Source organism: Taudactylus pleione, unplaced genomic scaffold (assembly GCF_031769625.1).
Source record: "Taudactylus pleione unplaced genomic scaffold, aTauple2 ptg000500l, whole genome shotgun sequence".
NCBI lineage: Eukaryota > Metazoa > Chordata > Amphibia > Anura > Myobatrachidae > Taudactylus > Taudactylus pleione.
In genome coordinates, this window is record NW_028284902.1 from 1,563,459 (window position 1) to 1,578,866 (window position 15,408).

The following is a 15,408-nucleotide window of genomic DNA, read 5'->3' on the forward strand; positions in this document are numbered from 1 at the left end:
TATTGATCGAGATCACTGTATTATTGCCATTTTAAATCAAGTGGCCCAAACCGCCACTTTGCAAAGCCGCTGCGTAATAGATTCCAATGAGTCTCTTACTCCCTGTTCTATCTTCCTGCACAATGCTGGAACACAAAGACAATGTCAACAGCCAAAAGGTCGACACTAAAATGTTAGGTCAACTTGGTTAAAATATAATCACCTGCTAAAAGGACCCTAGACATTTTTTTTTTTTTTTTAGAGTTTAGAGATGGGATTAAGACTGGGTGTCGACAAATATACCCGTTGACATACTGGCTGGGAACATTTTGAACATATTGACCGTGACGACATTGTGGTTGTCGACAAGGTGTCGAAATAATGACTGTAGTCAAAATATACTGAACTATTTTATATAAGGTCTTGTTCGGGTATTTTAGAGAGAAGCAGCACAGTATGGAATGAAATGCTCCTAGGTTCTCCCCCTTGTAAGTGGTCCTCACCTGCCATGGGGCAGAAGCCAAATTTCTGATCCACATCATAATTGAGAGTAGTTCCACACCACTTCATGTGGTCACGCCGTCCCTCTGACGTGCAGTCTGTGTAATTGCGGTTATTATACAGGAACGGGAAGTGACAGAGCGCGCCATTGGAATTGCCACCTCTTGTTTGAACCAGTGCTTAACATAATATAAAACACAAGAGTTAAGTACTAAAAAAAACAAACAAAAAAAACCAGGGACATTAAAAAAAATTGATTATGTGTACACTCAGGGGAATGTAGCACTGCAAGACTGCCTGGCTGAATGCCTGAGCTATTGGTCCACTCACCACGCTGTTCTGTGCAGAAGGAGTACTTCTTGTCCTGATCATAATTAGAGGTGGTCGCACACCAGAGCTTTCCATCCTGACGGCCTTCCGTTGTGCAGGAATAATAGGTCCTTCCATCATGTATAAACGGGATGGCACAAGAGTCACCATTAGAATTACCTCCATATATGCCAACGCCAACTGATTGAGAAAACACACACAAAAAGTCAAATAGGCAAGTTTAAAGAAAGAAGAGGTCTATTCAAAAACAAATACTCATATTTAGTAGTAAGTGTATTTACCATTTTCTTCACAGCTGACACCATTGCCCAGGCACGTGCAAAGCATTTGCTGATTTCCCTGAGCCTTGATCCATTTCATGCCCACAGCGTATAGAGTACCACTATCCGTGACACACTGATCAATGTCGGTCGGCACAGCTGGGAAGATTTGTATTTGGGTCCCACCTCCTACAGAGAAAAGAAAAAAAATAAGTATGGCCATGACTTCTAGTACACTCTGGATCCCATGAACAAATTTGCAAGAAAGACCAAGGGGTATATTTAATAAATGCCATTTTTTAAAGCTTGCGACCAGAACTGCCAACGTAAAAAGCCAAACTCCTGGGTTTGCATTTAAGAATATTGCCATTTTAAATCCTGTAGCCAGTACAGCTGACAAACTGTAGCTTTAAGTAGTCTCTGTTTAGTAAATATACCCCCCAAAATTCTTCATGCTTCAACTCCACGAAAGCTACACTTTCCAACACTAAATGCAAGATGCCTTTTAAAGGATAGCCTAACATCCAAAGCTGGATACATACTACTAGTGCATGGACTTGCAACACGAATATTCAAGTCTGATCTTTATACATCTCAGTTTTACTAACTTATTTACTTCGTTAGCTATATAGCGCTCACATACTCTACAGCGCTAAACAGAATACTTGTCCATTCACATCAGTCCCTGCCCCAGTGGAACTTACAATCTACATTCCCTACCACATGTACGCAAACATACACTATAGGGTTAATTTTTGTTGGGAGCCAATTAACCTACCAGTAGGTTTTTTGATTGTGGGCCCAAACCCACGCAGGCACAGAGAGAAGGGTGTGGATCAAAAGGTCTACAGTAAAAAGGTAGACACCCCAAGATAGACAGGCAATAGGTCGACAGGGTCAATATTTCGACATACTAAATGTCGACAGGTACCAGTGGTCAATACACAAATGGTCAACACATGTTTTTTTTAAACCATTTGTATCAGTCAACCTATTGCCTGTCTAACTTGTTGGGTCTACCTACACATTGTAGATCTAAAGACCGGATACCTATACAAACTCCACTCAATTAGGGTAGTAGCGGGAATCAATCCCACAACCTCAGTGCTGTAAGGCAGTAATGCTAACCACTACAGTCTGTAATGGTTACATGAATGACTATAAAGCAGATGGCACTACAAGTGGGGCGTCCCACAGAACTCACCTGTACCAGACGCAAGTACAGAAGAATGTCGCTCGCACTTCCACTCGCCACGACCATTGCCAGTACAAATACACTGCAACAAGTTGCCCCTTGAATCAGTCTTGCTCCAGGTATCTCCAATCCTGTAGGAGGTCCTGGTGTCTTGGTCGTTACACCTGTCTGTATGCGAGTAAAGGGCAGAAGTCAGAAATGCAGGTCGTACCAGATATATAGTTGATGCAGAAGGCGCTATACAATGTATAGGCATGTACATGAATGAAACAGTTTAAAAAAACAATAAATAAATAATGATTTCAGAAAAAACAAGTTATACTTTATGGCAATACCAGTGGTGAATGCAACGCAACACAATCTACCAACCAACAGAAAACAAAAGCTGCAGTAAATATAAAGGCAACAAGTGGCAGGTTTACAGGCAAGCAATACACAGCCAACAACCAGGACAGTATAAAATTGCTTTAATGTAGTCTGTAGCATAGAAAACACACAAGGCTCCTGAGAGATGCACACGCCAAAAAAATAAAAAAAGCGATCCTCCTCCTTTGACAAATTACATTTGCTACTCAGCAGTGGATTAACCTAGACTGTAATAAAAGTAATCATTTGCCTTGACCGTATTCAGAAGGATTTCAATAAAAAATAGCCAAAGCAAAGTATCAGCAGTACTGCCAAGGTCATTTGTTCCATCTTCAGGATTGGAAAATGCTTCAATCTAATACTAGGGAAGACAATTCCCCAAAGATCATAAAGAAGCTATACAAAACGGTACAAGTTAGAAGATCATTTAAATTCCAGAGAAACCATTGGCGCTCTAAATGGTTTCCAACTGTGTTATCAGGAGCTGCTAGCCAAAGTTATTTCCGCTATACAGCTGCAAACGTTCAGTCATGTAGACGTGCCCTTTAATTGCTGTATTTTTTTGGAAGTCTTCTAATTCCCTACATCCTCAGGAATCCAAGCGGCCAAAGAATGGTTTTTCAAATCCATTGTCGGATCACGGTACATTTTACATTCTTTATAAATGCAATCGTTAGACTTACTTCTAGATGAGCATGTAATGCGTCCACTGCCTTCTCCCAAACATGTGCAGTCCACCATCATCCACCCCTGGTAAGGCTTCTCCCAGGTCTGTCCCACCACATAGGATGTGCCAGCTGTATTATCATAACATCTCTCCGCTAGCCAGACGGAAACAGAGTTTAAAGTTATTCTAGAACTGAAAGAACTAAGGCCCTGATTCAAAGCCGGACGCTCTGACCAGAGCGCTCGCTCTGAATCAGGGCCCACCTCCATATTTATGGAGCGTCCTCCTGGACGCTCGTATAGCTGTGGGTCACCACCCACAGCCTATACGAGCGTGCAGGTTGATGGTCGCGATGGTCTTGACCATCGCCACTGCGAGACGGAGCCTGCGGTTGAGTTTCTCATCCGCAAGGCCCGGAGTGATTTTGGCTCTATCAGAGCCAAAATCACTCCCACTGACATCACTAGTGATGTCAGTGGGCCGGCTTCTGACGGTAGGCGTTCCCTTGGGAACGCCTCCGTCTGGGAGGCACGCCCCCGGCACGCCCACCAAAGGGGGCATGCTGTCAATCAACATCGACATCACGCCCCCTTTGATCAGACACAACGAGCGAAGGAAAGTCCTTCGCTCGTCGCGTCTCGCGCATGCGCACGACGGAGCTCCCTCCATCGTGCGCATGCTCAGTGCACACCATCGACCCACTTGCGAGCGGACAGCCGCTCGCGAGTGGGTCTGAATCAGGCCCTAAGTGTTCTATATCATGTATCCACAGCAATGGTTAGCAGATAGCTTCAATGTTTTCCACTTTTCCATGTGCGGGGGCACCAAGTAGGTGTATTATCACCGGTTGGTTGAAAATGTTGTCTATGCCCCTAAGCTGGCAAAATAAGCTCATGCAATAAACAGAAGGATGACCACCTAGTTCCTGTACCACTGGGGGAGATTGATCAATGCTTTGGGAGAGATAAAGCACAAACCTAACAGATCTGAATTGTCATTTTTCAAACACAGGGGTCTATTTGGAAGGAGATAAAGTACCCGCAAATCAGCTCCTAACTGTCACTTTGAAACACAGCCTGTGACATGGCAGTTAGGAGCCGATTGGCTTGTACTTTATATACGTTCATTTTATCTCCATCCAAGGCTTAGTAAGTAGACCCCACGTCCTGTAAAGAGACAGTTAGGAGCCGATTTGTTGGTATTTTATCTCCATCCAAGCTTTGACAAAGTTCCCCAAGTGAGTTTGCTCTTATTACTAGATACAACCTTATATCTTGATTTTTTTTATTTATTTTTTTATTATAGTCTCACTTAAAGTTTCAGGGGCAGAGATATGAAACCATCTAAATAGGACAGTACTGTTAGGAAAGGAGCCCTCCCAAGACCAAATAGGGGGCTACAACTGTAAGCCACTCTGTACAGTCCATGGCATGACCGTTCTATGCTTTTAGAGAGAACAATAACAGCAACCTTTGTAAACCATGTTGCACTGCAGGTGGAGCAGGTTTAAAACATGCAGCGGGACAAAGTTGGGTTGGGTGGTGTCCTAGTTGAATTCTATATTTCACTCTAAAAACAAAAAGCTGCCCAGGTATTTGTTTGCTATTTAACATGATGCATGTAAAAAAAAAAAAAAATGCATTTGCACCACTTGCATTGTAACGGTTTGTTCCAGGAGCAAATCACTCTTTATTTGCTCCTAACTCAGAATGTGAAAACAAGACACTCTTGGGTCAAAGAGGCAAAGAGATAATTCAAAAAGTCTGCCTTTTTGAAAATACTCACCAACAGGCTTACAAGTCCACTCTCCTTTACCGTTACCTAGACACACACATTCCAACATATAGCCACCAGTCTCATGAGGCCTGCGCCAAGTGTCTCCGATCTTGTAGGATTGTCCTCCTTCATGACAGCGATCTGCAACAAAAGTAAAATAAATCACTGACCGCTTGGTATCCTCCCACTTCTAACACACAGACAATATCCATAAACAGCATAGACTACAAACATGTTCTATACTCAGGCACCGCATTTAAAATGACAAAATAAACAAACAATAATATTCGTTGAAATGACAAAATGCCTCCAGAATGAACTGTGGTTTAATAGTAGTTTACAAAGAGTTCCAAAGCGCTAGAAACAATTCCCGTTTAGATAAACTTTACAGCCCCCTAATTGCTTAAAACCAGCCTAGCATTCGCCGTTCTAGATTTCCTCTATACATTGATGAGCCAGCTTATAACGACTTTGAACTGTAAATTCTAGACAGCCTGTCACTGTGAAATGAGCCAATACTAATTGCATTATAGTTAGCACTGCCAGATAATCTTACAGCAGTTTAAAAGCAATTAGTAATAGTCAGACCTTCAACTATTCCCATGCAAATTAGTGTGTTTGTCTAAACACAGTATCTGAATCAACCTGGAAAATTGCTACAATTATGCGACTGCTAGCTTTGAAATGAATCTAGTTAAACCTTGAGAGTGTAAAAGTTTAAATACATTGGTAGAATTTAGAAAGGGGGGGGACCCAAACATCAGACCAGCGTTTATTTCTAACACCGCGGCCACATGTTTTTACGCCAGAGTCTGTAAACGGAACTTGGCCTGAAAAAAAGCCGCAGCATTTGTAGAACTTTGCATGTTGACTCAGAGGGCGGCATTACAGTGATGGGAGATCGCGGGGCGATAGTCAATTGATGCAGAATATCGTGCCCATAGGAGGTTGGGTTTAGCTGCGTAAAACAAACAGTTGCCCCCAAGCAGAGTGCAGGGGTGATCGCGAAAAGTGCTGTTTGGGCGGGAGGTGCGAGCTGAAATGGTTGCGTTGGCAGCTGATTGCGCCCGTCAGGGGCAACAATTGAATAGCTCCGTCGGGTGCAAAGAGGGTAGAAACAACTGAATACCGCCCAGAGACTCAGTTTCACACAAAATATACAAGTGACGCATATCAAATTAATCAGCAGTTTCCTGGTGCGTACTAGTCACATCACGGCTTGGATGCATGTTCAGCAAAAAAGATGCCTGGTGCTAGCACAGGGCCTGATTCAGAGCCGGTCGCTATTTGCGGTCATTCGTTCAACAAAAAGGGGTGGCTATTCAAATGAACCATTCGCTCTTTGCGGTCTGTTGACGCCTCTATGTCTGAACGAGCGAACAAAACTTGCGGTTGTAATTTTGAAAAAGATGCCCCCTGGCCGCTCGCACCATACGTCATGTCCGCTATTTATTAGATTAATCGAGTACATCGAACAGCGTATGAACTGCTCGCTATTCTTGGGGCTGGTGTTTGCTGCCACAAATTTGCGAGCAGTTCTGGCTATAAAATAACCCAGTGACGTGGTCAATGACGCTCCAGTATTAATTATACACACCCTTAAAATGCCCGTTTTGACCTTTAAGCACGCCTGCGTTCTGATTTCCACTCCCCGTTGTCAAGCACCTTCCCCTGTTACCACCCACATACGCCTCCTCCTGTCACTCATATTAACAGACATTCGCTATTTAGCGAACAAACGATTTTCGGACGCACTGACTGGTTCGCATATGCGTATAACGATCCGTACGCATGCGCAGTTGGGCAAACATCGCTTGGAGCGAACGAGCGGCCGCTTACCAGCGGCTCTGAATCAGGCCCATAGTCTCACAGGACTAGGTGCGCCAAGCAGGGCTGTTTGATGCAACTGCACCAAAGACGAGTGAGGACACACCTGTAGGGCACTACTAGGGTTCAGAAAGTGACCTAGGGCACTAAGAGTCAGAAAATTAACAACTGCTGCCGATAGGCATCACTCTAAAACAGGAGTGGGCAATAAGTCTCTCCAGCTGTTGAACTACACATCCCAGCATGCCTTGCTACAGTTTTAGCATGATCAAATAGCAAAACGGTGGCAGGGCCTACCCCTGCTTTAAAAGCATGTGGACAGGGGCCCCTTCAAAGTGTTGCTATGGGGCCCACATAGTTCTGACTGCACAACCCAATATATGGCACTATGTTGGGGCAATGATGGATGCCATGGTCTGCATTCTAACACCATTGCAACGACACAACACCGGCATCGCGTTTCATTGAATAACCCAAAAACATCAGTTGGGGTTTTAGTCTAGCATATAACAGCGCTTCACACCTCTACATGATACCAGACAATAGATTACAATTTTTTTATTGAGATATTTACTTTAGTGTAAGAGAAAAACACATTGGCCACATGATATTTGCCATTTATTAGGATAATAGATCACAAACACTCGTGTCCTTATTATTCCAAGCCTAGGTCTGTCACTTCCACAAAGAACCCTCCCCCTGTAGAGGTGAACATCTGCTTTCACCCCTTGAATTGGCACATTAACACCTTTATGCTCTTGGCTATACAATAGGACCTGATTTACATGTGACACAGGAATGCCTGGACTAGCATTTACATGCAGAAAGAGGAACAAATGGCAAATTACCCAAAGAGGCAATGGATAAAAAAAAAAAAAAAAAAAAGATATAGATCAGAATACTAGGGGGTCATTTACTTGCAATCGTGCAGCTGATCCGTCCTCTTCCAGCTCCGATGCAGGTACAGTCCCAGATCATACTATCTTTAGGTCGCTCATAAGTTTCCCCAACACGATAGGAGACGCCGGTGTACTTGTCAAAACAAGTTTCTTCAGCTGTTAAGGAATCAAGAGGACAGTCATTTACCAATGCATAAGCCATAATCGATAAGCAAACATGTATAAAGCTGGCCATACAATTCTAGACCAACTATCTTCCAAACCATCCAACTTGTCTGTCTAACTATATAGACTGGCTCTGCTGCCTGTTAATAAAGGAATATCATTTCATTTTGTTTATGTAATTACTTGCTAGAAAGATGTGAAATGTCTATAGGAGGGGGAGGCGGACAAACAAACAAAAGGCCTAAATCTTGAATCACCCCATAAAATGGTTCATAAACATTTCAGCTAATTCCTGAGACTTGTCTACAATAAGAGCACAAAATAGACTACTAAACCATGTTAGTGGACATTCTCTAGAGCAGGCGTGGGCAATAACCAGCCCTTCAGCTGCTATTGAACTACACATCCCAGCATGTCCCGATAGCAAAACTGTGGCAGGGCATGCTGGCATGTGTAGTCCAACAACAGCTTATTGCCCACCCCTACTCTAGAACATGGCGCTGTGTATATACCCACCTTCCGGTTTGCTTTCGCAATTTAAGCCACGCCCTCCTCCATAGCAGGTACACACCAAAGTGTTGCCCAGGTAAGTCCGTTCCCACTGTTGCCCAATGCTATAAGTCTTTCCATTATCAAAACAACCACCTGTTAAAAAGGAAATAGTTACATGTGAGAGGGACATGGGATCCGGGTACCGCGACTGACAAAAAAAATAACTAAAATAAATAAGACTCAATGGGGGAGATTTATCAAAGTTTGGAGAGAGATAAAGTGGAGGGAGATGGTAGAAATTGGTATTTTTTTTAATCTCTCTCCACACTATGATACGTCTCCTCTTATATTCTTTGTATGGCTGATTTATAATTCCAGGGACACCTAGGTAGGTTCTACAATCTTTAGCCTCAAGGAGTTCAGTGAGGTCACATTTTCCTGCAAGAGACATTGAGATTGCAGTTGGCAAGAAACCTCACACAGACCAACCACGTGGCCATCTATTCGCACTACTTGCCTACTGTCCCGGAATGGCCAGGAGGCTCCTCAGAATGTACGGTATAAGCAGGCGCTGGAAAGTTACGCCGGCAGGGAGACTTCCCTGGCCGGCCCCACCCACCCAGACAAGCCTCTTCACCGGCGTACACTTTCCCCCTGCTGCCGACCACTTATACAATACAAGCGAGTGGTCTGAAGGGGAGCCAATGATGCAATTCGAGCTGACTCGCGTCATCGTGGCCCCACCCCCTGTTGCACAATGGTGGTATTCTCAGCATTGTGTCGCAAAGGTGGGGCCGCGATTAAGTGCAGGCACCCCCAAACTTGCATTACAGTGGGCCTCATACAGTGGTGGAAGCAATGCAGTGGTTTCCACAGTTTAGCGATTATCGGTCTGCGCACGTGTATTAGTTGCACTGCACATGTGTCAAGTTTCATTACCAATGGCGGTCACAGCGAGGATTTGGACGCAGTGTGATTAACAGTCTGGGTGGGACATAGACTGTGACCGCATACGCAGTAAACATGGCTCCAGCATCTCAGTTCCCACGATCCATTCTGTGCCACCACAGGGTTGCTCAGATGGTCAATTATCGACTAATGTGCGTCTGATGGTTGCGTGCCTGTACGCGAGCAGCAGACTTGAGAAGCAGCCAGTGGACGTTTCAATAGAAAGCAAGGCGACTGCGGCATTTGTATATGGTCGCTAGCGTGCTGCGTACGGGATCGCAGCTGAGAAGTAATTTATGTCCGCCTCTGTATCAGGCACAATAGTCGTTGGGCCCCAGATGTCAAGATGAATGACTAGTAGGCTGACAGCACCAATGGATCTCTTTAGACAGAAGTCTTTTACTCCCTATAACCCATAGCTAGACTCAGGGCCTAATTTATTAACGAGTTTTATCATTCACAAGTAAGAAAACTTGTTGCGTATGATAATGGCGCTCCAGCCAATCAGCTCCCAACTGTCATCTGTTTGAAAAATGACTGTTGGGAGCCGATTGGCTGGAGCACCATTATAATACGCAAGGAGTTCTCTCTTGTTGTGAATGATAAAACTCGTTGATCATCTGCATCCCGTTATAACCTGAAGAGGAGTGTACCTTTACAAGAAGATTTCTGTAAGAATTATGAAGCTCTAATGGCCAGGTAGTGCCAAGCATTATACAGTAAGTGGAACACCGCTTATCCCAAGCAGCAGAAACTCAGATGGTCTAATTTCCTAGGGGTGAAGGCAAAAAGGTTAAAGTCCAGGCACATTTTCAGGAGCCATCATTGCCGCACATATGCTAAATTGAATTGCCCTAAGCGGCTTGTCACACGGGAAAAGAAACGCTAGATAAAAATGGCCACACACAAAGATTAAGATTATAGATTATCTTTCCAACCATCCAACTAATCGGCTGGTTGGAATGAAAATCTGCTAGTGTATGGGAGCAAATTACCATTTGCTCTCAAACACTAAAAAAATGGATGAAAACAGTTCAGTAAAATTGACTAATTCAAATGGTTTTAACCAATTTGTCCGAACGACCATTTTCTAGTGTTTGGGGGAAGTGGTAGATTGTCATTTGCTCCCATACATTCCTGATTTCAAAGAAAATCTGGTAAACTAGTGGGAAGGTTGGAACAATAATCTTTTAGGTGTATGGCCAGCTTTCTTTTCATCCAACAGAATCACCCACTCTGTGCTGGCATGAATATTAGAGGGTCTATTTTTTGCACAACCCACTTTCTACTGCTAAAACATTATGCATGCCAAACACACTCCAATACTGCAGCCGATGTCAGGCAATTGGTGCGGTATTGCTACCACAATTTCAGAAAATTATCCTATCAAAGGCTAAATAATCATTATATGGTATGCCCGGAGGCCTGCAGATGGCCGTTAACCCATGCATGCAGTTACCCAACAATACGTTCTTACAGGTCTCAGTGATCTCGATATTGATCAGACAGCCAAGTCGCACTCCTTAGCGATCGACGTATGTGGGCAAAGTGGACAATAACCCAATCATTCAGTATTGGAGATGCCCAGCACAGGCTTTCAATCTGAATTATCATCTTGAAATAATCATTCACCAACATTGCTCAAAAAGGTGCAAAACCTAATCGATCCAATCGGCAAACTAATTATACATTTCTTTGTCTTATGCTAGGTATACACCTGAATGACTTCAGCCCCCGATCCAACCCACTTTACGAATTTCAAAGCAATTAAAACAATCATGAGAACTTTCAGTTTCGAGTGAACCCATGAATAACTTATCGTTCCAAGCCGAATGATTATATGTCCAAAGTTTTTAAATGAACGGCCAGCAGAAAGGTCGGACAAATGATCAGAAGTTCATACTCGCTACAAAACTTGTATAGTAATATTGGCACATCGTTTTGGACAAATATCACACAGCAGGTCAGATCCAATCATTAATCCGACCAAATTTTGGAACCATAATTGTCCCTTGTGTTGATTGGCCCGATTATTGAATAGCGTGTACCTACATTATCTCTCAGACAAAGTCTAATTCTTCATTGGAGGATATGGTTTCAGTGCAGATTTGCACTTTTGAGCAGTGCTATCAAATCACCTCCAAAGAGACAATTCCCAAACTTGTATTGCAACAATACAAAACACATGGGGAGATTTTTTTCAAACCTTCTAAAAAGGACACATGGCGGTGTTGCCCATGGCAACCAAGGAGATCCTAGATCATTTTATAGACTGTACTTGGTTGCTATGGGTAACACTTCTATTTAAAAAGCTTTGATACATTTCTCTGTATAGTCTCATGGGCCTATTTACCAAGCCTTGGATGGAGATAGTGAACAGAGATAAAGTACCAGCCAATCAGCTGCTAACTAATTTTTCAAACACAGCCTGTGACATGGCAGTTAAGAGCAGATTGGCTGATAAAGTGAACAAAGGTAAAGTACCAGCCAATCAGCTCCTAACTGCCATGTCACAGGCTGTGTTTGAAAAATGACAGTTAGGAGCTGGTTGGCTGGTACTTTATCTCCATTCACTTTAACTCCATAATAAACCCCTCATACACTAACACTACTTTGATGAGATCATGGTAATAGGCTACACTGAAAACTAGTGCCTTCATTTGCCACTTTGTGTAGAGGCAGCCCTGTCCTCGCCACTGCCTCCCCCTGAGCGTATCTCATCATAAGGCTACGACACAGGGGGCGGGTAGGAGCACCCTTCAGACACTCCAAGCAGTTATACAGGGTGCAATGTGCGTGGCCAGAGCAACTGAAGGACGGTCCACCCGGCATTGCAGCACCAATACTGGCTAAAGGATGCTGTTCCAGGTACCCTGCTAGCCAGATGCAGTGGCCAAGAGCTTGTGATGATGCTGTCCCCCAGGGAGCTCCACCCCATGCGACGTCACAGCCCCACTGCCCTCCTTACGGCCCTGTGTAGTGGGAGATGTATCAAACCATCCAAAAGAGGGCACATGACTGTTTACCATAGCAACCAATCAGATTATAGCTTTCATTTTATAGAGTGTCAAAAAAATGATAGCAAGTATCTCATTTGTTGTGAGCAACACCTCCACTTATCCTTCCGAAGTTTGATAAATCTCCCCGGAATACAGAGGAGAAAAATAAATAAAAAAATTAGGATACATTCTCATAATGGAGTAGAGGCCAGTAATTATATTTATTTCCCCAAAAGAAAGATAAATTGGCACTTTGTAATATAGTTACTTATTATGTCAAACACATTAAGAGGCAGCATTGGTGAGGCGATTAAAGAACAAAGGGTTTCCTTGAATTTCAGCGCCTGCCTTGTAATTACATTTAAAGCTAGTGTGTAGAGACAAAAGGTGCCATAAGTAGCAGACTTTAGCTAGCCTCAGGTTATAGGGAGCAAATGACAGGAGTGGGGACAAAGCAATTTATGAGGTCTATTGCTGCTGACACCCACTCAGTGCTCAACACTACAGAGAACAATTTTCTAGGGGTCTTTTTTTTTTTTTTTTCCATCTTACTTAAGAGGTCCCTCCTTTCCCCCACTGGAGGCAAGTTCCCTTCTATAGAAAAAGCATGCAGACTGCTCGATTCACAAGAAAAGCAACAGAGGGCACAGTCTATAATTTACACATTTGGCGGACCATTAAATATTTTAGCCTATATAATCTAGTTCGCCATACGACCTGGTACGCGATCAAACAATTTCAATATCGAATGTCTGCCAGAATAGCACATTAGTGTGGTTATAACAAGAAAACCAAACAGGATATAGCAATAGCTCTGTGTTGAAAAGATAAAAGCAATACATGGGTATTTAAAGGTCTACATATATAGAACCCATCATGTTCAAAGGATAAAAGTGGTTAAACTAAAAGTGGACAACATATAAAGCATTAACCCATCCCTTAGGCAACCAATAACAGTCAACTGCAACTCCAATTATACTGAGCATGCATAACTCTACAGGCTACAATAAAATAATAATCTGGGTGTATTTGTTAAATTACCTCTGATGCAAAATTGCCACTTAGATAGGTGTAAAACAAACAAGAACATTTTATAATATATGTAGATTTAACAGAAACAAAGTAATAAATGGTCTGAATGAGGGATCAGCCACAAAGAATTAAGAATTCACTACAGAGCTGGGGTTTCAATATGGAACAATACAACTTTCCTAAAGCAGACTATAATAGCCACACCAAGCTACAGTATGTAGGAGTGGTAGAAAGTAAAACAATGGGTTCCGCAACAGCACAAAATGAGGAGTGTAGCTGTTTTAGATGGACATAGAGCATATGGTTATTATAAAGAACACAATATTAGTACCAAGGTCTTAGAAAGCAAAACAACTTAATAGGCAGAGATCAGTACAGTAGCACTCTAGAACAATAGAGGCTCAAAAACACCCATAGAATATGTCAGTAATATTCACAATAAGTCCCTATTCAGTTCAGTACAAAAACATCAGTGCTTACAGCAGCTTTGTCTGAAGCAGAGAAAGCATTCTGTAGACTATCAAAGGTAGGACTAATCAGCCCAATGTGTTCCAATCAACTGAGAACTGGCTGGACAATATTAGGACAATAATGGATGATGAAATCATATAACAGACTCTAAGGTAAGCAATGTGGAATGGGCACCCGGATTCCTGTCCCTGGGAGATGTACAAAACACAAACTACATAATTAGGTGCCCTCCCCAACTGTTCCCATACACTCATTCCAGAGAATGATTACGAACAGAAAAGGGAGAGATATACGTAAATTATGCATAAAAGCAGCATATAAACACATCCACATTGGATTTGACCTGCAGCAGATAGTTACATACAGATTCTAAACCAAAAAACACAAATCATGCATTTGCATAACCCTAGACTAGAGTGTGTTTATGGTATAGAGAATATAGATTGTCAGCTCCACTGGGGCAGGGACTGTAGCTGCATAATAATAATAATAATAATAATAATAAATTCTTGCAAAGTTTGGTTATAAAGCTTACAACTGCTCAACAGAATGGTCGTTTTTTGGGAGGATATACAAACTGGCCCTATAATACAACCGCAAACTGCAAACAAAAGCAATGGCCCATCCTTACGCTGAGAGGGGTCCATGGCTACATGCTGCTGCCCCTCAGTGTAACTTTTGGTCTCAGGTGGGTCAGCTTGCACCGCTGCGCTCGCGCACAGGGTCAGGAGCAGCCCTGTCAGGGTCCCCCGGGGCATCTTTGGCAGAGCTGAGTGAGGGGGGGGGAAGAGTTGGTGAAAGAGCAGAAGCCTCGGTGTGTTAGCAGCAGCCGATCCCTTAGCGCATCTCCCGATGAAAGCCCGAACAGTGGAAATCAGAAGCGAGCGAGGGAGCGTCGCCCGTGTAGCCAGAGAAAGCGGCAGCAGCGATGCGACAGCGGCTCCGTGCGCTGTGCTGGGGATAGGGAGCGCAGTGCGGGCGTGCAGTATATATATACACAGTCCGGAGAGTGACCGTGGGGGGAGAGGACTGGCTGATGGCGTCACTACTTCTCCCCCCTGCTCTATAAGAGGTGGGAGGTGCACACAGATTTTAGGATATATGGTCAGGGGAGCAGCCTGGGAGAAAATGTGGGCTCTGCAGCATCTTGCCAGCTTCACATCCCTACATTGCTGTGTTCTTAGAGAACCACCTTTGCAGGAGGTTTTGCAGACCTCTCTGGAAATCTATGAGTCTATGAAATCTATTACTCTGTGGAGTTGATTTATTCAGCATGCTATCTACTGCCATTGATCATTTATTACTATCCTATATCAGAGCTTGTATTTGCTGATTCTCTCTCAATAATTTTTTTTTTTCCTTGTTTAATTTCTCACTGTCTTCCCAAAAGGAAAACCTGCTAAAGTACAGCTGCCCCCGACCCCAGCTTTGCCCAGAGTGGAAGTAAAAATTATCATTAGGAAAATGGGGATCAGATGGTTTTGTTTTTTTAGCAAGTAAC

At 43.3% G+C, this 15,408-nt stretch overlaps 1 protein-coding gene across 5 annotated transcripts in view; it reads right to left on the reverse strand.

Moving 5' to 3' along the window:
• FN1 (fibronectin 1) overlaps positions 1-14,885 on the reverse strand; it is a 64,529-nt gene extending 49,644 nt beyond the window's left edge. For all 5 annotated transcript variants that reach the window (XM_088449925.1, XM_088449924.1, XM_088449923.1 and 2 more), the window contains exons 1-9: positions 14,539-14,885; positions 8,482-8,610; positions 7,819-7,956; positions 5,084-5,215; positions 3,315-3,452; positions 2,275-2,433; positions 1,092-1,259; positions 811-990; positions 483-659 (exon numbers count right to left, since the gene is read on the reverse strand). In XM_088449925.1, coding sequence (XP_088306051.1) covers positions 483-659; positions 811-990; positions 1,092-1,259; positions 2,275-2,433; positions 3,315-3,452; positions 5,084-5,215; positions 7,819-7,956; positions 8,482-8,610; positions 14,539-14,665 — 1,348 coding nt within the window. In that variant the 5' untranslated portion in view covers positions 14,666-14,885. The remainder of the gene's footprint in view (positions 1-482; positions 660-810; positions 991-1,091; positions 1,260-2,274; positions 2,434-3,314; positions 3,453-5,083; positions 5,216-7,818; positions 7,957-8,481; positions 8,611-14,538) is intronic.
• Positions 14,886-15,408: the final 523 nt, after the last annotated feature.